At 48.5% G+C, this 24,788-nt stretch overlaps 1 protein-coding gene across 3 annotated transcripts in view; it reads left to right on the top strand.

Moving 5' to 3' along the window:
• The window catches only part of LOC140385154 (uncharacterized), a 94,235-nt gene that overhangs the window by 12,262 nt on the left and 57,185 nt on the right, over window positions 1-24,788 (top strand). For 2 of the 3 annotated variants that reach the window (XM_072467007.1, XM_072467008.1), the window contains exons 3-5: window positions 622-1,047; window positions 9,373-9,496; window positions 13,793-14,183. In XM_072467007.1, the coding sequence (XP_072323108.1) occupies window positions 622-1,047; window positions 9,373-9,496; window positions 13,793-14,183 (941 nt within the window). The remainder of the gene's footprint in view (window positions 1-621; window positions 1,048-9,372; window positions 9,497-13,792; window positions 14,184-24,788) is intronic. The other variant, XM_072467009.1, reaches the window with a different exon arrangement.

The following is a 24,788-nucleotide window of genomic DNA, read 5'->3' as shown; positions in this document are numbered from 1 at the left end:
TACTGTAGTCCTGTTTGGCAGGTATGTGTTGGGGGGTGGGGGGGATTCTCTTTCTCCTGGACCCTAAAGCCACAAAGTCCAACCAGATCATTGGACTGGATCTATTGCTGGAGTATAAATATACAAAACCAGAGAGATGGGGTCTAACTCTTAGCCTTCCACATCACCACGACTGCAACAAGATTGATAGCCAGGTCTGTCTCTGTATGATTATACTGGAAATACAAGATATGCTGCAGATTCACCTGATCATTCTGCACCAAGTACCAGCAGCAGAACTTCATAAACCCTTCCGTCCACAGAGTTGTCTCCGAAACAATACCACCTGGAACTGTGTCACTTACATACGAAACTTCAAACACACTCGAGCACCATCAGGAACCAGGGTTATTGAGTGTATAATATGCCATTGGACAAGTCCAGGGGTGCCAACTTGCACTCTCTGGGTTTTTCTGGTGCTGAAGGCAGAGTTAAGGTCCTGAGACCTTAAGGTACTCCATACTCTTGAATGTGTGTCCTGTGACCTGCTATTAGTCATTGAAAATGCAGAAAATACTTCTGTAAATCCAAAAGTCAACACTATGTAAGGTTGCTATTGAAGCTAACTGTTGTTTCCTTTAGGAGATGATGACATAAACGCCTTTGAAGGGTCCTCAGCTGAAGGTTTGCACAGAGAGCCATCAGAAAGCACAGGATCAGGAAGCACTGCCTTTGAGAATGGAATGTCTGGTGATGGTAATGTAATCACAGCAGACATCCGTGATAATATTGAATCCCCATCAGGATATTATCCTGAAATAGAAATACCTGACTACGATGACTTATACCGCACCGTGTCTGGGAATCCTGACCTGGATGAAACAGGGTCCAGCATGCCAACATTACAAATGGTCATGGACAAAGATTATCCTTACACTAATCCCGCAGGTGTTTACATTCCTAATAGAGAAGTCACTCCCCGCACAAGAATGCCATACATACGCCACAAGGAAACACCTGATGTGGAGATGGAGTCACTTCTCACCCATGATATATCAGAGGGACAAGGTACGTGAGCCAGCATGTGGCGGGGCACATGCATGCAATTTAAACAAAAGTGAGGAAGTGAGGTGTTTGCCTAATTTTCTGTTCAAACTAGGGAACACATTCTCAGGATAGAGGGTTGCCAATTTGGACTGAGTGAGAAGAGATTTCTTCACTCAAAGAGTTCTGAATCTTTGGAATTCTTTGTCTCAGAGGGCTGTAGTTGTTCATTTGTGTGATATATTAAAAATAGAGTTTAAATAAATATTTGTAAATTTAGGGATATGGGGATAGGAACAGGAGTAGGCCATTCAGCCCTTCGAGCCTATCCCACCATTGAATGATATCGTGACTGATCTGTAGCCTAACTCTGTACACCTGCCTTTGGCCCTTATCCCTTATTATCTTTGCTTAACAAAAATCTATCTATCTCAGATTTAAAATTCGCAACTGCTCCAGCTTCAACTGCTGTTTGCGGGAGAGAGTTCCAAACCTCTACCACCCTCTGAGTGAAGAAGTGCTTCTAACGTGTCACCTGAACGGTCTGGCCCTAATGTTTAGACTGCGCCTCCTAGTTTTAGAATCTCCAGCCTGTGGAAATAATTCCTCTTTACCTACCCTGTTTTTCCCTGTTAATATCTTGAAGACTTCGATCAGATCCACCTTAACCTCCTAAATTCTAGTGAAAACGGGCTTAGTTTGTGTAATCTCTCCTTGTAACTTAACCAGTGTAGTCCAGGTCTCATTTTTGTAAACCTATATTGCACTCCCTCCAAGGCCAATACAACTTTCCTAAAATGTGGTACTGCTCACAGTACACCAATTGGGGTCTAATCAGGATTTTGTATAGCTGCGGCATAAATTCTGTGTCTTTGTATTCCAGTCCTCTAGATATAAAGGCTATCATTCCATTAGCCTTTTTTGATTATTTTCTCCACTTGTTTGTGGCATTTTCAAGATCAATGCACCTGAACCTCCAAGTCTCTTTGGACATCCACTGTACCTAACCCCTTTCCATTTACAAAGTACTCTGCTCTATCTTTTTTTGGTCCAAAATGGATAATCTCACACATCTTACATTGAATTTCATCTCCCACAATTTTGGCCATTCACCTAATCTGTCAATATCTCCTTGCAATTTTATGCTATCACCTAGACTGTCTACAATGCCGCCTAGCTTTCTATCATCAGCAGATTTGGATATATGACTTTCTATGTCACCATCCAAGTTGTTAATGAATAATGTGAACAATTGAGGCCCCAACACAGATCCCTGTGGTACACCACTAGTCACCTCCTGCCAATTAGAGTACTTACCCATTATCCTCACTCTCTGTCACCTGCAACTCAACCAGTTTCCTAACCATGTTAATACTTTTCCCTGAACTCCTTGGGATTCCGCCTGAGTTAACAGTCTCTTATGTACAACTTTATCAAATGCCTTCTGGAAGTCCATATAAATAACATCCATAGACATTCCCCTGTCCACCACCTTAGACACCTCTTCAAAAAATTCATTGAGATTTGTCAGGCATGATCTTCCCTTCGTTAATCCATGCTAGTTCTCCTTGATTGACCAAAGTTTTTTGAGGTGCTCAGATAGTGTGTGAAGGTGGCGGTATGGTTTAGATCAGTCATGATCATATTGACAATACTCCCGCACTTCGCGCTCATGTTCAAAGATAGACGTGGCCTGATCCGCCCATCCTCAGTTCAAATTGTTGACGCCATTCATCATGTGTAATTTTTTTCAAGTCTTGTATTCTCAAATCAGGAGCTTTAAAGTATTGACGAGGTAAAATTGGTACATGACTTAATTTATTTTCCTCTTGTTGTTTTATTTTATTTTGCTTTATTCTAATCCTGGGCCTACCTTGCAATGAAATATCACAGTTTGGGAGTAGCCTGTAACTAGAGCTCCTGCAATTACTGGCTTGATTCACTTGTTGGTTGGGGGTTTATGGGGTCTGGAGAGATGGTGTGGGATGGGCTAGGCAGGGGGGGGAGCAACATTGGTTTCATGAACAATGAAGAGGAAAGAGATAATCGCAAAGGATGATTTGCAACAAGCATTTCTGTCCAGGTCTTTTTCAACAAGTTAATTGAACGCATTACCTTCAAAAGTGTACTCATCTTACACCCCATGTTCAAATGTCCTCCATTTGGTTTGTGCCCTGTCACCGCTCCAAATAAATTCAACAATGATGTCAACAAGATTATTCTCTGTGACTTTATCCAGTGCTGCCCTCTCTGCTGTATTTATCATGGACGATCTTTCCACCTTGCTTTACCACCTCTCTTCAGTAGTTCATCTCAGTCGGACTTCCTAGTCTTGTTCCTTTCCCGTGTGTTCCAATGCATCTCCAGCTCCCGCAAGGAGTCTGCCAAGGATCTACCCATTTCCCCTTCCTCTTATGTTTGCTCAAACTGAACCAGACCAGTTCAGTGTGACCCTGACCTGAGCTGCAAGCATTAAATTCTATCTATCACCAAACCCATAACACCATAAGATATAGGAGCCAAATTAGGCCATTCGGCCCATCAAGTCTGCTTCACCATTCGATCATGGCTGATATGTTCCTCATCCCCATTTTCCTGTCTTCTCCCTGTAGCCCCTGATCCCCTTATTAATTAAGAACCTATCTATCTCTGTCTTAAAGACACTCCGTGATTTGGCCTCCACAGATCCACAGATTCACCACCCTCTTGCTGAAGAAATTCCTCCTCATCTCTGTTTTAAAGGATCATCCCTTCAGTCTGAGGCTGTGCCCTTGGGTTCTAATCTCTTCGCTATGTTCATTCTCAGTCTTCTGTAAGTTTCAATAAGATCCCCCTCATCCTTCTAAAGTCCATCGAGTACAGACTCAGTCCAGTCCTCTAGAACTCTCACCGACTCCAGCGATTCCTGGAAGATCACCACCAATGCCTCCACAATCTCCTTCAGAACCCTGGGGTACATCCGATCCGGGTGATTTATCCACCTTCAGACCTTTCAGTTTCCCCAGAACCTTCTCGTTAGTGATGACCACTACACTCGCCTCTGCCTCCCGACTCTTTTGAAGTTCTGGTATGCCACTGGTGTCTTCCACTGTGAAGACTGATACAAAGTTCCTATTCAGTTCCTCTGCCATTTCACTGTTCCCTATTACTACTTCTCCAGCTTTATTTTCCAGTGGTTCAATGTCTATTCTTGCCTCTCTCTAACCTTTTATACATCGAAAAATTTCTTGCAATCTTCTTTTATATTACTAGCTAGCTTACATTCATATTTCATTCTCTCCCCCCCACCTTATTGTTTTTTTAAATTGTCCTCTGCTTGCTTTTAAAGGCTTCCTAATCCTCTGGCTTCCCACTAAACCGCGCCACATTGTATGTTTTTTCTTTTGCTTTTATGCTGTCCCTGACTTCCCTTGTCAGCCATGATTGCTTCATCCTCCCCTTAGCATGTTTCCGACTCCTTGGGATTAATTTCTGTTGTGCCTCCCAAATAACCCCCAAAAAACCCTGCCATTGCTTTTCCATCGTCCTTCTTGCTAGGCTCCCCTTCCAACCAACTCTGGCCAGCTCCTCCCTCATGTCTTTGTAATAACCCATTTACTTCCACCTCTCAAATTTCTCACCTCAGTTCCACTGTCACTGAAACCTTTACCCACGCCGTAATTGCCTCCAGACTCAACTTGTGTATCAGCCGGCATCCAGTTTCCAAAATCTCTAAGTCATCCAAAGCTGTACGCCCCACATCCAAACTGTGCTGAGCTCCACCTTGTCATCACCCACATCTTTGCTGGTTTACATGTGTTCCGTATTCCACAACGGATCAAATTCAAAATTGTCCTAATTTATAAAATTCCTCTCATGCCCTTCCTCCACCTTATCTCTGTAACCTGCTGCATCCTTCGATCCTCTGCATCTTTTGTGGCAGAACATTCAGCATCATCAGTCCTACTCCTTGGAAGCTTCCTTAATCCAACCCATCTCTCTACCTCCGTCATCGTTTCAAAAGCTTTCTCAAGTCAGTTTTATGAGCAAGCTGGTGGTCACCTCTAGCCAGTCTCCCTCAATGACTGGACTCCTATTCCTTCACTCTGCTGTGAGCTTATTCAGATGTTTATCTATGTTAAACATGTTGGACAAGTGCAAATTACAGACATTTTCAAAACATAGAATTTGCAAGAGCATGGTGATTATTGCAAGATGTGGGTGAAAACCCTCTTACAATCCTCCGATATATCTTTTACGACAATTGGAATCACTTCTGAGGAATGTAATGGGAAAATACCTTTATTTAAATATTGTTCATCGACTGGGCAGAAGCTGCAGCTTCTGAATAATTATGTTGCCTACATGTGGTGGTGATATTCATCAGCAGTTGGTAATGTGCATAAGTCATTAAACCCCATCTTGTGTCCTCCCTCAGACTAGTCTGCCCCTTCCTCTCCCTGTGGTAATTATACAAGTGAAACTCTTTTTTTAGAAAATAATTTTAATTTCATTGTTGTGTGGTGTGTGTGTGACTTTTAGATTGACCTACATTAGGAGTGACTTTCATTTCCCAGGCAACCTAACGGAGGACTCCTCGATATCAGACTTTGTAAACATTGCAGAATCGCTATGACAAAGGAAGTTGGGCCTGGATTTTACACCAACCCCCCACCCCCACCCACCACCCCAACAGGTGTGTTTTCAGAGTTGGGGGGGAGGGGGCACGTCATAATAATCTTTATTAGTGTCACAAGTAGGCTTACATTAACAGGGCAATGAAGTTACTGTGCAAATCCCCTAGTCGCCACATTCCGGCGTCTGTTTGGGTACACAGAGGGATTCACCTAACAAGCATGTCTTTTGGGAAATTGCCACCCAGGATGAGAGGGTTGTTAAGAAGGCGTACGGTGTGTTAGCTTTTATTGGTAGAGGGATTGAGTTTCGGAGCCATGAGGTCATGTTGCAGCTGTACAAAACTCTGGTGCGGCCGCGTTTGGAGTATTGCGTGCAATTCTGGTCGCCGCATTATAGGAAAGATGTGGAAGCATTGGAAAGGGTGCAGAGGGGATTTACCAGAATGTTGCCTGGTATGGAGGGAAGAACTTATGAGGAAAGGCTGAGGGACTTGACGCTGTTTTTGTTAGAAAGAAGAATGTTAAGAGGTGACTTAATTGAGGCATACAAGATGATCAGAGAATTGGATAGGGTGGACAGTGAGAGCCTTTTTCCTCGGATGGTGATGTCTAGCACGAGGGGACATAGCTTTAAATTGAGGGGAGATAGATATAGGACAGATGTCAGAGGTAGGTTCTTTACTCAGAGAGTAGTAAGGGCGTGGAATGCCCTGCCTACAACAGTAGTGGACTCGCCAACACTAAGGGCATTCAAATGGTCATTGGATAGACATATGGACGATAAGTGAATAGTGTAGATGGTCTTTAGAGTGGTTTCACAGGTCGGCGCAACATCGAGGGCCGAAGGGCCTGTGCTGCGCTGTAATGTTCTATGTTCTATGTTGTGGGAGGAAACTGGAGCACACGGAGGAAACCCTCGCAGACATGGGAAGAATGTACAGACTCCACATAGACAGTGACCTACGCTGGGAATCGAATCCATGTGCTACCGTGCCACCCACATAAAATATGCCCGGTAGCCAGTCTATCTCCTTCCCACCCAACCCGTCCTGTTGCCCATGATGTGGGAGGGAGAAATGGTACAGCACCCACTAGGCTGCCTGCCCTCACTCCTAATGAGGTCCTTAATTGCATAATTCATTGTCAGTTAAGGGACTCACCTCCACTCCATAAAATGCCGGGCCTTGGCAGACAGGCCAGAGTGCAAAGGCCATTTTAAAAAACGCCTTTTTGGAAAGGTGGGAAGGAAGGTGGTGGTGGTGGTGGTGGGTGGGGAGGGGGTGGGGGGACGGACACAGGAAGCAATAGCAGGGCACTTGAATATGTTCAAGGAAATCAGGCAGAGACAACATAATTGTGTGAAAAGAAATCAATTTTGCCAACTTTAAAAAAATTATTTTGTGGGAAGTGGGCATTACGGCGGGGCCAGCATTTATTGCCCATCCCTGGCTGCCCTTGAATTGAATGGTTTGCTATTCAAGAGTCAACCACATTGCTGTGGATCTGGAGTTACGTGTAGGCCAGTCCAAGTAAGGATGGGGAGGGGGCACTCCTCAAAATGTCACACCCCATTTTCTTCCTCTTTACCATACCTCTGAAGCCCACCCTCCATCCTTCTTGCCCCCACCATCTAGGGTGCTCGATCCCTTCCTGCCTTACGAGGCCCAGGACATCCCTCACTCTGGTTGCTACTGCTGTAGATGCTTGCAGTCCTGGCAGCATCCACTACAAAGTTCTGGCGCTACTGGGACTGTCAGAGTAGCCGGACAAGGCCGGGACCTCCTGGTGATGGGGGTGGGGTGAGCGAGGGTGAACAGTATACCCCAGGAAAATCCAGCTTTTGGAATAGCACAAAGAGTCTAATTGTTCCATTTTCCAATCACTACAAAAGTCAAACATGTTTCTGAACACATTATCGTGACACAAATGCACTCATTTTATTCCAAGGCTAAAAGCAACATTTTTGAAGGATGGTGAATTAAGAAATGCCAAATACCTACTTTATTAGTAATCTAAATTTGAATAAGTTCAGGAAAGGCTAAACTATGCAAAAGGAAATTGAACAAGTAGAGAACCCCAAAGATCTTAAATGTCTTCAATTTTAAAATTACACGCTTATTTAAAAAAATATATTTTTTATTCTCCTCCTTTTTCACATTTTCTCCCAAATTTACACCCAACAATAAACAATAATCAGTAACGAATGTAATGTCAATCCCCTATCAATAACAATGATCCCATCCTCCCACCAAAGCCCAGATATTAGCCCGCATGTTAGCATAAACAAATGATAAAAAGGAATCAGGAATCACCCATATTCACCATTAACACACACAGTCTCTCTCCCCCCAACCCTCCCAGCACCGCCCCCCCTAGTGTTCGATGTGTACCAGCTTATTTTTTAATACAATTTGCTATTTTTATAAAATCATTTTCTCGAGAGATAATGTTCTGTGGAAACTATATGCTCAGTTATCAGTGGTATCAACTTACCCAAACGCATTTCACAAACGGAGCTCTCCAAATACAAAGTTCCAAATTGGATTTCTTCATAACCATATGACCAGAACACTTGGCAGAAGACTATGTGAGTAAATTATGTAATGTGGGATAAAGATATTGGTTAACTTGCAAGTTTTAGAGTAGAGGACAGTATTATCCTCCATTCATATTCCATCATTAACTGTGACCTCATTACATCATCGGCATTCATATCATGCATAGCTTCGCTAACAAGCTTTTGAAATCCCGCCTCCTCAGCCTTCACCCCTAGAAGAAAATGCAGGCTACAAAAAGCCCAAAGTGATCCTGTATATTGTTACTTAATGGCAAAGCACACTTGGCGCTTGTAGAGACTCAGTTATTGTGATGACTTTAGGGCTACTGGGGCTTGGCTCATGAATTGTTCCTGTTGCACATTAAATCTAACCACAGACACGGCAGCACGGTGGTGCAGTGGGTTAGCCCTGCTGCCTCACGGCGCCGAGGTCAGTGTCTGTGTGGAGTTTACACATTCTCCCCGTGTTTGCGTGGGTTTCACCTCCACAGCCCAAAGATGTGCAGGGTAGGTGGATTGGCCACGCTAAATTGCCCCTTAATTGGAAAAATTAATTGGGTACTCTAAATTTATTTTTAAAAATCTAACCCCAGACATGACTATAGTGTGTCATGTTGCTATAAAGCAAAAGACAACTGACTCCAGTGGCGTAAGAAGTTGCTTTTGAATGCTCAAACATGGTTTGACTATTCACAGGTTATTCGGTGCACAGCAACCGATTGAGTTGGGCAGCATTTTCTCCATGCTGCTCTCCAGAATATTTAGTTTGCCTTTTCTTTTTTGATCGATCTGCGCTGCAGCAGTTTTAACTGTGCTCTTGTTTCAAAAGGTTTGCCTCTGTGTGACCTGCAGTGATGGTTATTGTGTCGTACGGTTAGAGTTTACGCAGCCGTTTCAAAAAGAAGAAAAGATCATGAAACATTTCTGGTTCTTCCAGTCAAACTAATCTTACAGCCCTCAGCCGATGAACCCACGCAAAGTGAAGAGGCGCCAGTGTATTTATCCAAAGTGATTGTGTCATTTCCCATCTATATTGCAAATCCAAGCTAGTTTCTATCCGACTCTATAATACTGAGATATAAGTGTGCATAATCCATGCTCAGGTAGAAATACTACTATCTAAATTGGATAAACACCTTTAGATTTGGTACTAGTTACATTTGCCCTCTATTCCAGTTACTGACATGTTGGATGCCTTGGGGGTGTCGAGCACAATAGGCGTACATGAAGTGGAAGGATCTCAAATTCACCTAACAGCTTATCGCCTCGAGCCAAGTGTACAAATCAGGAGAGAAACAAGGTATGTAATATCATAGAAAGAAAGCTTTGTATTTATATAAGTCCATTCAAGACCAATGAATGTCCAAAACTAATGATGTCCTTCAAAGTGTAGACACTCAACTATAAAGTTTAATATGGTACGTATTCTATTATTTTTTGTCCTTAAAATATATATACTAATCTTCAAAATAGCTAAGTAAAAGGGCTACACTAATAATAATAATCGTTATTATTGTCACAAGTAGGCTTACATTAAGACCATAAGACACAGGAGCAGAATTAGACCACTCGGCCCATCGAGTCTGCTCCGCCATTCAATCATGGCTGATATTAACACTGCAATGAAGTTACTGTGAAAAGCCCCTAGTTGCCACATTCCGGCACCTGTTCGGGTACACTGAGGGAGAATTCAGAATGTCCAATTCACCTAACAGCACGTCTTTCGGGACTTGTGGGAGGAAACCGGAGCACCCGTAGGAAACCCACGCAGACACGGGGAGAATGTGCAGACTCCGCATAGACAATGACCCACGCCGGGAATCGAATTTTAAGCAGAACCTTTTTTTTTGCATTAACTGTCATTGCATTCTCTACTGAGCAATCGTGCAAAGTTGATGCCCATTACTAAATCCATTTGCCATCATCGCAAAAAACACTGTCAAAATTCTGGTAGCAGTGGTTCACAGAGTCTAATATTATAATGACCAAGGCGAAGGTCACAAGCAACCAATATTTAAGAGCAGAAAGGATTTTTTGACTCTGAGCAAAAAGGTGAGAAAATGTGCAAGAAAGTATCGAACTACCAGCAAGATTTGGACATAGGTTGAATTTCTCTTCTTCATCGAATGAGACCTGCATCAGTGTGGATACCAGCTTGATGTGAGCCTCCTGCTTTGCAGCTGAGGTCTCTTCTGTGGATAAGGGCGGCATTTTTGAAGGCCATTATATAAATATTCTTTTGAACTGCACCTTTACTGCTAGTGCCATAGAATCATAGAACCCCTACAGTGCAGAAGGAGGCCATTTGGCCCATCGAGTCTGCACCGATTCACTCCGCCTTATACCCGTAACCCTGTAATCTGACCTTCACATCCCTGACACTAAGAGGCAATGTATTATGGCCAATCCACCTAACCTGCACATCTTTGGATTGTGGGAAGAAACCGAAGCACCAGGAGGAACCCACGCAGACACAGGGATAACATACAAACTCCACACAGTTGTCTAACTCCGGAATCACATCTAATGTTGCACACGGAGTTTTACAAATACGTGCTGGTTGGGTACGGTCTGTTTCTTGCCCATATTAGAGGCCAGAGTGAGGAGAGATCAGAGATCGGAAGGCAGATTGTACACCAGGGACAAGATCTGAAGCCAGAGCCAGGGGTCAGATCATAGGTCAGTGTCAAGGGGGAGATCATAGGGACCAGATCGTAAAGGCCGTGGGGGAGATTGGAAGGAACACCATGGGGGGAGAATGAGGCAAGTAAGCTGGATCCAGATAAATGGAAAGTCATTCACTCCTGAAATCCAGCAGCAATTGTCTTGCTTAGCAGTCAGGTTTCTCATGGCCGCAGAAGATTCCTCTGCGCCCAAGAAAACTTGCTGGATAAGGGTTAAATTTAAAATGGTGCTTAAACATACGTGCATTTGAAATAGGAGCAGTGGTAGGCCATTCGGCCCCCTTCTCCGCTATTCAATAAGGTCATGGCTGGTTTGTTTGTGTTTCGCGTTCCACATTCCCATCTACGCCCGAAGACCTTAGATTCTTCTTAGGCAAGAGAATCAATCTACCTCCACTTTACAAATGTTCAATGATCTCGCTTCCACTGCCTTTTTAGAAAGAGGGTTCCAAAGATGCACAAGAAACCCTCTGAGAGAAAACATTTCTCCTCATCTCTGTCCCATAAGGGCAACCCCTGATTTTAAAACAGTGCCTCCTAGATCTGGCTCACCCACAAGAGGAAACATCCTTTCCATGTCCACCTTGTCAAGACCATTCAGGATCTTATATACTTCAATCAAGTCACCCCTCATTCTTCTAAACTCAGTGGATAGTTTTTCCAACCTAGCCTTATAAAAGCAATCCGCTCATTCCAGGTATCGATCTAGCCAACCTTCTCTGAACCGCATCCTACGCATTTACATCCTTCCTTAAATACGGAGACCAAAACTGTACACGGTATTTGAGATGTGGTCTCACCAATGCCCTGTATAATGGAAGCACAGCATCCTTACTTTTATGTTCAATTCCTCTCTTAATAAAGAATAGTATTCCATTAACCTTCTTTATTACACCCTGCACCTGCATACGAACCTTTTGTGACTCATGCACTAGAACACCTAAATCCCTCTGTACTTCAGAATTCTGCAGTTGTTTTTTGTTTAAGTAACACTCTTGGTGCGATTCATCTAAATGGCAGTTCTGAGAAACACATAGCTGTACAATGCCGCTGGCATTAAAGAAGGGGCCTTAGTGGGGAACGCATATAGCCCTGTTTTCTACACCGAGGAGATCCGCTTGCCGAGGCCGCCGATGCGATCCCCATGAGTGCTGATCCAATTGGTCCCCATTTGTGGGGACTAGTGCTTAATGGCACTTGCCCAAGGTCTCTGAGGCAAATGGAATAGATCCCATCGCCTCTGGTATCTTGGGAATCTGCACATTAAAGTGAGACTAGCTGTCTCACTCTAATATGCAGACTTGCTAAAAAGCGATCTCACCCACAAGTAACAGGATTTACATCACAACTTCTTGCGAGATCGCGTTAGATCTTGCGAGGCATTGCAAGACAGGTAGATCCCGGGAACAGGGTCTCCAAGCTTCTGTCGGCCATGCTGCGCCATGGCGAGCTGCTTTTCGGACACAGTGTGGCTGTTGAATCGCACCCTCTGCTTTTTTTTCCTTCCTGCCAAAGTGAACAACTTTACATTTTCACACGTTATGCTCCATCTGCCAGGTCTTTGCCCACTCACTTAACCTATCTACATCCGTCTGCAATGTCTTCTTCACAACATACTTTGATACCTGTCTTTGTATAATCTGCAAATTTAGCGAACATGCCTTTTCTTCATCTATGTCATTGATGTAAGTTGTAAAAAGTTCAGCCCCAGTACAGACCCCTGCGAAACTCCACTCGTCACAACCTGCCAATCAGAAAAAGACCCATTTATGCATGACAAAAGTCAGCCATTAAGAGGAGGGTTGGGGTCGGAATCCAGGGGTGGGATTCAACAATAAAACGTCAGAGTGCCATTTCGGACACGTTTGGCAGGGTCTTTCTTGACAAGCTGCAGTGCCGAGAGTAACCCTGCTATTCAACGGCACTTTGCCGTTTCTTTGGGCCTCGGGGAGTTTCTCCCTGTCGAGCCACACTTAGGCAGTCGTCCTGCACTGCAGCAGGACCAACTCATCGCAGATCGGGCCGCCATTTTGAACGGCTGCCCCGATCTCTAAACACACCCCTTTCAGCCTCCCCATCCCTCCCCCCGGCTTTCAGGACACCCCCCCCCCCCCAAATTCTTCTGGGGCCCTTATGGGCAAGGGCCCCGAGGCCCGACCCTGGCACTGCCAACCTTCACCCGGGCACCTTGGCACTGCCAGCCTGGACTCTGGCAGCGCTACCCAGGCACCCTGCCAGCCTGCTGCACTATCCAGTCCCCGACGAATCAGGGGCCTCTCAACGCCTGCGAGAACCTCTGAGGTGCCATCGCACCTGGTTCACGTTTGTGTGAACCAGTACTGGACGGTGCCTGATTGAGGCCTCGCAGGCGTTGAATCCTGGGCGCCGGGTAAATCTGGCAAAGGCCTATTTAGCTAAATCTGGTGGCTCATTTAAATATGTATTTCTGGACCTCCCCTGCGAGGACGAGATCCAGACAGCGCCGGGCCTCGCGAATCCAGTAACTCTCGCAAGGTTATCCCCCCGGTACGAAGGTTGATTTTGGCCTCTTCCTTTATTCAACTGTTGCGTCCTGATTCCAAGTCGGGTGCAACGAGGTCGTTGAATTGGGCCCCAGGTTTTAACATTTTTAAGTCCCAGCTGACCCAAACCCACAGAACATTGGAGGTTAAAATCCGCCCCCTCTCCCCCCATATTGTTGACTGAACCTATGATCTATCTAGCTGTGCTTCAATACGTAAGCTCACCAATGTGGACAGCACAAGAGGGCAACCATATTGCAATACAGAAAACATATATTCCCTTATTAAAAAGTACGAACGCCCTCATCATTTTCCTTTCAGAAAATATTTATATATTTCTTGCAATTGCACGTAGGGAAATATGTATTAACATTTTTGTGCATTCTGCAGATTTGTTCATCCGTATGGGTTCCCCAAAGAATTCTCAGTCGTCACAACCTTTAGAATGAGAGAAGGTACCCCTGATATGGTATGGAATCTGTGGGAGGTAACGGACAGATATGGTGACGAGCATTTCCACCTCCGACTGTATGGTGAGACCAACGCTGTTGAACTCTACAACATGGCGGCTGTGGGAGAAGAGGTCACCACCTTTGAGAACGTGGGACAGCTGTTCAACCGGGGCTGGCACAAGCTTTCGCTCAGTGCCACCAGAACCCAGCTGACTCTATTTGTTGATTGTCAGCAGGTCGGCGCAGCTCCCATTCGACAGTATGGATTCATTGGCACGGATGGAGTTACTCTTTTAGCTACAGGAGCAAGGAATGGCACTACACTTCCAGTAAGCAGCTTTCATTCCATGATATTCCATTTTATCTCCTCGTCGCATTCGTTCACACAACGATGAATAAAGAAGTTACATTTAAGATTGGTTTTAGATGCAGATTGATGGGGCCATAACATTGGCAAATGGGCCGACCTTTAATATTTTTTCAGTGTTCGATGATTACACATCTAAAATAAATAACTTGGTAATACGTGAATTCGTATTGTTTGATTGGATTTTTCCATAGAGAATTTACAGTGCAGAAGGAGGCCATTCGGCCCATCGAGTCTGCACCAGCTCTTGGAAAGAGCACCCTACCCAAGGTCAACATCTCCACCCTATCCCCATAACCCAGTAACCCCATCCAACACTAAGGGCAATTTTGGACACTAAGGGCAATTTAGCATGGCCAATCCACCTAACCTGCACATCTTTGGACTGTGGAAGGAAACCGGAGCACCCGGAGGAAACCCACGCACACACGGGGAGGATGTGCAGACTCCGCACAGACAGTGACCCAAGCCGGAATCGAACCTGGGACCCTGGAGCTGTGAAGCAATTGTGCGAACCACTGTGCTACCGTGCTGTCCGGATACTGCTGAATTCTTTGACTGAGGGGCATTTCTAGTAAATAGCAATTCCCTGGTCAATCATGAGGTAAAGAGGTACAACTCAGAGACAGTGGAGACATTTATGTAGCTTCGTAATATTAATGCTATCTGTAATTTATGGAAAGAGAGCAGGAGCAAGGGTAATATTATAAAGTTCCCTGTGTCGAATACTAGACAAAGTTGCAAAATGTGTAGATAGTAATACAACTGAGTATCCCTGATATGCCGGCTTGGATTCTCATAACAGGCACAGTTGCCTCACGTTCTTTGTTTCAACATCTCGTTTCGAGGGATATTGAATAACGGCCTGGATTTTGCAGTGATAATGTTGCTGAAACTGTGGGCGGTAGTTTCCCATATTTTGGCGAAGTACCGCTTGCGGCATGGAAATTGGAGTGAATCCCGCTGGCCCCGCCGACATGATCTGGACCCCAGTTTTTATGACACTTCGGAAAAAATAATTTACCCACATAAAAAACGAACCATCTGATCCACCAGGTGTCCAACTAACGTCATTCCAATTTGTTTCCAATTACAAGTGGATGGTATCACCAGCCCTTACATTCAGCGCTTGGATGCACTTATGGGCGGATGCCTGTGAGATTACACAGAGGTCCCCGGTGGAGTCCTGAAATTACCCCATGATGAAGAAGTCCAGGGCTGCCATGACCTCGACCGGGAGCCCCGTGGCTGCCCCTGTACCTGACGCCCCCAGCCTCAGAATTCCCAGGCCTCAGATACCTCCAGCCTCAAACACCCCAATCACACAGCACAAACAGCAGACTCACACAGCACAAACAGCAGACTCACACAGCACAGACAGCAGACACGCACAGCACAGACAGCAGACTCACACAGCACAAACAGCAGACTCACACAGCACAGACAGCAGACACACAAAGCACAAACAGCAGACACACAGCACAGAGAGCAGACACACACAGCACAGAGAGCAGACTCACACAGCACAGAGAGCAGACTCACACAGCACAGACAGCAGACTCACACAGCACAGACAGCAGACACACACAGCACAGACAGCAGACTCACACAGCACAGACAGCAGACTCACACAGCACAGACAGCAGACTCACACAGCACAGAGAGCAGACACACACAGCATAGACAGCAGACTCACACAGCACAGACAGCAGACGCACAGCACAGAGAGCAGACTCACAGCACAGACAGCAGACTCACACTGCACAGACAGCAGACACACAGCACAGACAGCAGACTCACACAGCACAGACAGCAGACTCACACTGCACAGACAGCAGATACACAGCACAGAGAGCAGACTCACACAGCACAGACAGCAGACTCACACAGCACAGACAGCAGACACGCACAGCACAAACAGCAGACACACACAGCACAGACAGCAGACACACACAGCATAAACAGCAGACACGCACAGCACAGGCAGCAGACTCACACAGCACAGGCAGCAGACTCACACAGCACAGACAGCAGACTCACACAGCACAGACAGCAGACTCACACAGCACAGAGAGCAGACTCACACAGCACAGACAGCAGACTCACACAGCACAGACAGCAGACTCACACAGCACAGACAGCAGACACACACAGCACAGACAGCAGACTCACACAGCACAGACAGCAGACACACAGCACAGACAGCAGATACACACAGCACAGACAGCCGACTCACACAGCACAGACAGCAGACTCACACAGCACAGACAGCAGACTCACACAGCACAGACAGCAGACACACACAGCACAGACAGCAGACTCGCACAGCACAGACAGCAGACACACACAGCACAGACAGCAGACTGACACAGCACAGACAGCAGACACACAGCACAGACAGCAGACACACAGCACAGACAGCAGACTCACACAGCACAGACAGCAGACTCACACAGCACAGACAGCAGACTCACACAGCACAGACAGCAGACACACACAGCACAGACAGCAGACTCACACAGCACAGACAGCAGACACACAGCACAGACAGCAGATACACACAGCACAGACAGCCGACTCACACAGCACAGACAGCAGACTCACACAGCACAGACAGCAGACTCACACAGCACAGACAGCAGACACACACAGCACAGACAGCAGACTCACACAGCACAGACAGCAGACACACACAGCACAGACAGCAGACTGACACAGCACAGACAGCAGACACACAGCACAGACAGCAGACACACAGCACAGACAGCAGACACACACAGCACAGACAGCAGACTCACAGCACAGACAGCAGACTCACACAGCACAGACAGCAGACTCACAGCGCAGACACACAGCACAGACAGCAGACTCACACAACACAGAGAGCAGACTCACACAGCACAGACAGCAGACACACAGCACAGACAGCAGACACACACAGCACAGACAGCAGACTCACACAGCACAGACAGCAGACTCACAGCGCAGACAGCAGACACACAGCACAGACAGCAGACTCACACAGCACAGAGAGCAGACTCACACAGCACAGACAGCAGACACACAGCACAGACAGCAGACACACACAGCACAGAGAGCAGACTCACACAGCACAGACAGCAGACACACAGCACAGACAGCAGACACACACAGCACAGAGAGCAGACTCACACAGCACAGACAGCAGACAGACAGCACAGACAGCAGACACACAGCACAGACAGCAGACTCACACAGCACAGACAGCAGACACACACAGCACAGACAGCAGACTCACACAGCACAGACAGCAGACACACACGGCACAGACAGCAGACACACAGCACAGACAGCAGACTCACACAGCACAGACAGCAGACTCACAGCGCAGACAGCAGACACACAGCATAGAGAGCAGACACACACGGCACAGACAGCAGACACACAGCACAGACAGCAGACTCACACAGCACAGACAGCAGACACACAGCACAGACAGCAGACTCACACAGCACAGACAGCAGACTCACAGCACAGACAGGAGACACACACAGCACAGACAGCAGACACACAGCACAGACAGCAGACGCACAGCACAGAGAGCAGACTCACACAGCACAGACAGCAGACTCACACAGCACAGACAGCAGACTCACAGCACAGACAGCAGACACACAGCACAGACAGCAGACTCACACAGCACAGACAGCAGACTCACACAGCACAGACAGCAGACTCACACAGCACAGACAGCAGACTCACAGCACAGACTGCAGACACACAGCACAGACAGCAGACTCACACAGCACAGACAGCAGACTCACACAGCACAGACAGCAGACTCACAGCACAGACAGCAGACACACAGCACAGACAGCAGACTCACACAGCACAGACAGCAGACTCACACAGCACAGACAGCAGACACACAGCACAGACAGCAGACACACAGCACAGACAGCAGACGCACAGCACAGAGAGCAGACTCACAGCACAGACAGCAGACTCACACAGCACAGACAGCAGACTCACAGCACAGACAGCAGACACACACAGCACAGACAGCAGACTCACAGCACAGACAGCAGACTCACACAGCACAGACAGCAGACTCACACAGCACAGACAGCAGACTCACAGCACAGACAGCAGACACACAGCACAGACAGCAGACTCACACAGCACAGACAGCACACTCACACAGCACAGACAGCAGACTCACACAGCACAGACAGCAGACTCACACAGCACAGACAGCAGACTCACACAGCACAGACAGCAGACTCACACAGCACAGACAGCAGACACACAGCACAGACAGCAGACTCACAGCACAGACAGCAGACTCACACAGCACAGACAGCAGACTCACAGCGCAGACAGCAGACACACACAGCACAGACAGCAGACACACAGCACAGACAGCAGACTCACAGCACAGACAGCAGACTCACAGCACAGACAGCAGACTCACAGCGCAGACAGCAGACTCACACAGCACAGAGAGCAGACACACAGCACAGACAGCAGACTGACACAGCACAGACAGCAGACTCACACAGCACAGACAGCAGACTCACAGCACAGACAGCAGACACACACAGCACAGACAGCAGACTCACAGCACAGACAGCAGACACACAGCACAGACAGCAGACTCACACAGCACAGACAGCAGACTCACACAGCACAGACAGCAGACACACAGCACAGAGAGCAGACACACAGCACAGACAGCAGACTCACACAGCACAGACAGCAGACTCACACAGCACAGACAGCAGACTCACACAGCACAGAGAGCAGACACACAGCACAGACAGCAGACTGACACAGCACAGACAGCAGACACACACAGCACAGACAGCAGACTCACACAGCACAGACAGCAGACTCACAGCGCAGACAGCAGACACACAGCACAGACAGCAGACTCACACAGCACAGAGAGCAGACACACAGCACAGACAGCAGACTGACACAGCACAGACAGCAGACTCACAGCACACACAGGAGACTCACACAGCACAGACAGCAGGCACACAGCACAGACAGCAGACTCACAGCACAGACAGGAGACTCACACAGCACAGACAGCAGACACACAGCACAGACAGCAGACTCACAGCACAGACAGCAGACACACACAGCACAGACAGCAGACTCACAGCACAGACAGGAGACTCACACAGCACAGACAGCAGACACACACAGCACAGACAGCAGACTCACACAGCACAGACAGCAGACTCACACAGCACAGACAGCAGACACACACAGCACAGAGAGCAGACTCACACAGCACAGACAGCAGACTCACAGCACAGACAGGAGACTCACACAGCACAGACAGCAGACACACACAGCACAGAGAGCAGACTCACACAGCACAGACAGCAGACACACACAGCACAGAGAGCAGACTCACACAGCACAGAGAGCAGACACACACAGCACAGAGAGCAGACACACACAGCACAGACACACACAGCACAGACAGGAGACTCACACAGCACAGACAGCAGACACACACAGCACAGAGAGCAGACTCACACAGCACAGACAGCAGACTCACAGCACAGACAGGAGACTCACACAGCACAGACAGCAGACACACACAGCACAGAGAGCAGACTCACACAGCACAGACAGCAGACACACACAGCACAGAGAGCAGACTCACACAGCACAGAGAGCAGACACACACAGCACAGAGAGCAGACACACACAGCACAGACAGCAGACACACACAGCACAGACAGCAGACTCACACAGCACAGACAGCAGACTCACAGCACAGACAGGAGACTCACACAGCACAGACAGCAGACACACACAGCACAGAGAGCAGACACACACAGCACAGACAGCAGACTCACACAGCACAGACAGCAGACACACACAGCACAGAGAGCAGACTCACACAGCACAGAGAGCAGACACACACAGCACAGAGAGCAGACACACACAGCACAGACAGCAGACACACACAGCACAGAGAGCAGACTCACAGCACAGACAGGAGACTCACACAGCACAGACAGCAGACTCACACAGCACAGAGAGCAGACACACACAGCACAGACAGCAGACTCACAGCACAGACAGGAGACTCACACAGCACAGACAGCAGACTCACAGCACAGACAGCAGACACACAGCACAGACAGCAGACTCACACAGCACAGACAGCAGACTCACACAGCACAGACAGCAGACTCACACAGCACAGACAGCAGACACACAGCACAGACAGCAGACACACAGCACAGACAGCAGACACACACAGCACAGACAGCAGACACACACAGCACAGACAGCAGACTCACACAGCACAGACAGCAGACTCACAGCGCAGACAGCAGACACACAGCATAGAGAGCAGACACACACAGCACAGACAGCAGACACACAGCACAGACAGCAGACTCACAGCACAGACAGGAGACTCACACAGCACAGACAGCAGACACACAGCACAGACAGCAGACGCACAGCACAGAGAGCAGACTCACACAGCACAGACAGCAGACTCACACAGCACAGACAGCAGACTCACAGCACAGACAGCAGACACACAGCACAGACAGCAGACTCACACAGCACAGACAGCAGACACACAGCACAGACAGCAGACTCACAGCACAGACAGCAGACTCACACAGCACAGACAGCAGACTCACAGCGCAGACAGCAGACACACAGCATAGAGAGCAGACACACACAGCACAGACAGCAGACACACAGCACAGACAGCAGACTCACAGCACAGACAGGAGACTCACACAGCACAGACAGAAGACACACAGCACAGACAGCAGACGCACAGCACAGAGAGCAGACACACACAGCACAGACAGCAGACTCACACAGCACAGACAGCAGACTCACACAGCACAGACAGCAGACACACAGCACAGACAGCAGACACACAGCACAGAGAGCAGACTCATACAGCACAGACAGCAGACACACAGCACAGACAGCAGACACACAGCACAGAGAGCAGACTCACACAGCACAGACAGCAGACACACACAGCACAGACAGCAGACTCACACAGCACAGACAGCAGACACACACAGCACAGACAGCAGACTCACACAGCACAGACAGCAGACACACAGCACAGACAGCAGACACACAGCACAGAGAGCAGACTCACACAGCACAGACAGCAGACACACACAGCGCAGAGAGCAGACTCACACAGCACAGACAGCAGACTCACACAGCACAGACAGCAGACTCACACAGCACAGACAGCAGACACACACAGCACAGACAGCAGACTCACACAGCACAGACAGCAGACTCACACAGCACAGACAGCAGACTCACACAGCACAGAGAGCAGACACACACAGCACAGACAGCAGACTCACACAGCACAGACAGCAGACTCACACAGCACAGACAGCAGACACACAGCACAGACAGCAGACACACAGCACAGAGAGCAGACTCATACAGCACAGACAGCAGACACACAGCACAGACAGCAGACACACAGCACAGAGAGCAGACTCACACAGCACAGACAGCAGACACACACAGCACAGACAGCAGACTCACACAGCACAGACAGCAGACTCACACAGCACAGACAGCAGACTCACAGCGCAGACAGCAGACTCACAGCACAGACAGCAGACACACAGCACAGAGAGCAGACTCACACAGCACAGACAGCAGACACACACAGCACAGACAGCACACTCACACAGCACAGACAGCAGACTCACACAGCACAGACAGCAGACTCACACAGCACAGACAGCAGACTCACACAGCACAGAGACCAGACACACACAGCACAGACAGCAGACTCACACAGCACAGACAGCAGACTCACACAGCACAGACAGCAGACACACAGCACAGACAGCAGACACACAGCACAGACAGCAGACTCACACAGCACAGACAGCAGACTCACACAGCACAGAGAGCAGACACACACAGCACAGACAGCAGACTCACACAGCACAGACAGCAGACTCACACAGCACAGACAGCAGACTCACACAGCACAGACAGCAGACACACACAGCACAGACAGCAGACTCACACAGCACAGACAGCAGACTCACACAGCACAGACAGCAGACTCACAGCACAGACAGCAGACTCACACAGCACAGACAGCAGACTCACACATCACAGACAGCAGACACACACAGCACAGACAGCAGACACACAGCACTGACAGCAGACTAACACAGCACATACAGCAGACACACACAGCACAGACAGCAGACACACACAGCACAGACAGCAGACTCACACATCACAGACAGCAGACACACAGCACAGACAGCAGACTCACACAGCACAGACAGCAGACACACAGCACAGACAGCAGACACACACAGCACAGACAGCAGACTCACACAGCACAGACAGCAGACACACACAGCACAGACAGCAGACTCACACAGCACAGACAGCAGACACACACAGCACAGAGAGCAGACTCACACAGCACAGACAGCAGACTAACACAGCACATACAGCAGACACACACAGCACAGACAGCAGACAAACACAGCACAGACAGCAGACTCACACAGCACAGACAGCAGACACACAGCACAGACAGCAGACTCACACAGCACAGACAGCAGACACACAGCACAGACAGCAGACTCACACAGCACAGACAGCAGACACACACAGCAGACAGCAGACTCACACAGCACATACAGCAGACACACACAGCACAGACAGCAGACACACACAGCACAGACAGCAGACTCACACAGCACAGACAGCAGACACACAGTACAGACAGCAGACTCACACAGCACAGACAGCAGACTCACACAGCACAGACAGCAGACTCGCACAGCACAGACAGCAGACACACACAGCACAGACAGCAGACACAAAGCACAGACAACAGACACACAGCACAGACAGCAGACTCACACAGCACAGACAGCAGACACACACAGCACAGACAGCAGACACACAGCACAGACAGCTGACACACACAGCACAGACAGCAGACACACACAGCACAGACAGCAGACACACACGGCACAGACAGCAGACACACACAGCACAGACAGCAGACTCACACAGTAGACAGCAGACTCACAGCACAGAGAGCAGACACACACAGCACAGACATCAGACACACAGCACAGACAGCAGACTCACACAGCACAGACAGCAGACACACATAGCACAGACAGCAGACTCACACAGCACAGACAGCAGACACACACAGCACAGACAGCAGACTCACACAGCACAGACAGCAGACTCACACAGCACAGACAGCAGACTCACACAGCACAGACAGCAGACACACAGCACAGACAGCAGACTCACACAGCACAGAGAGCAGACTCACACAGCACAGACAGCAGACACACACAGCACAGAGAGCAGACTCACACTTCACAGACAGCAGACTCACACAGCACAGACAGCAGACACACACAGCACAGACAGCAGACACACACAGCACAGAGAGCAGACTCACACAGCAGAGACAGCAGTCACACACAGCACAGACAGCAGACACACAGCACAGACAGCAGACTCACACAGCACAGACAGCAGACACACAGCACAGAGAGCAGACACACAGCACAGAGAGCAGACTCACACAGCACAGACAGCAGACACACAGCACAGACAGCAGACACACAGCACAGACAGCAGACACACAGCACAGACAGCAGACACACAGCACAGACAGCAGACTCACACAGCACAGACAGCAGACACACAGCACAGACAGCAGACACACAGCACAGACAGCAGACTCACACAGCACAGACAGCAGACTCACACAGCACAGACAGCAGACACACACAGCACAGACAGCAGACTGAGACAGCACAGACAGCAGACACACACAGCACAGACAGCAGACTCACACAGCACAGACAGCAGACTCACACAGCACAGACAGCAGACACACAGCACAGACAGCAGACACACAGCACAGACAGCATACACACAGCACAGACAGCAGACTCACACAGCACAGACAGCAGACTCACACAGCACAGACAGCAGACTCACACAGCACAGAGAGCAGACACGCACAGCACAGACAGCAGCCACACAGCACAGACAGCAGACTCACACAGCACAGACAGCAGACACACAGCACAGCCAGCAGACACACAGCACAGACAGCAGACTCACACAGCACAGACGGCAGACTCACACAGCACAGACAGCAGACACACACAGCACAGAGAGCAGACTGACACAGCACAGACAGCAGACTGACACAGCACAGACAGCAGACTCACACAGCACAGACAGCAGACACACAGCACAGAGAGCAGACTCACACAGCACAGACAGCAGACTCACACAGCACAGAGAGCAGACTCACACAGCACAGAGAGCAGACTCACACAGCACAGACAGCAGACTCACACAGCACAGACAGCAGACTCACACAGCACAGACAGCAGACACACACAGCACAGAGAGCAGACTCACACAGCACAGACAGCAGACTCACACAGCACAGACAGCAGACTCACACAGCACAGACAGCAGACTCACACAGCACAGACAGCAGACACACACAGAACAGACAGCAGACTCACACAGC

The sequence above is a fragment of the Scyliorhinus torazame genome, chromosome 11 (genome assembly GCF_047496885.1).
Source record: "Scyliorhinus torazame isolate Kashiwa2021f chromosome 11, sScyTor2.1, whole genome shotgun sequence".
Classification (NCBI taxonomy): domain Eukaryota; kingdom Metazoa; phylum Chordata; class Chondrichthyes; order Carcharhiniformes; family Scyliorhinidae; genus Scyliorhinus; species Scyliorhinus torazame.
This window is presented reverse-complemented; position numbering and strand designations above follow the sequence as displayed.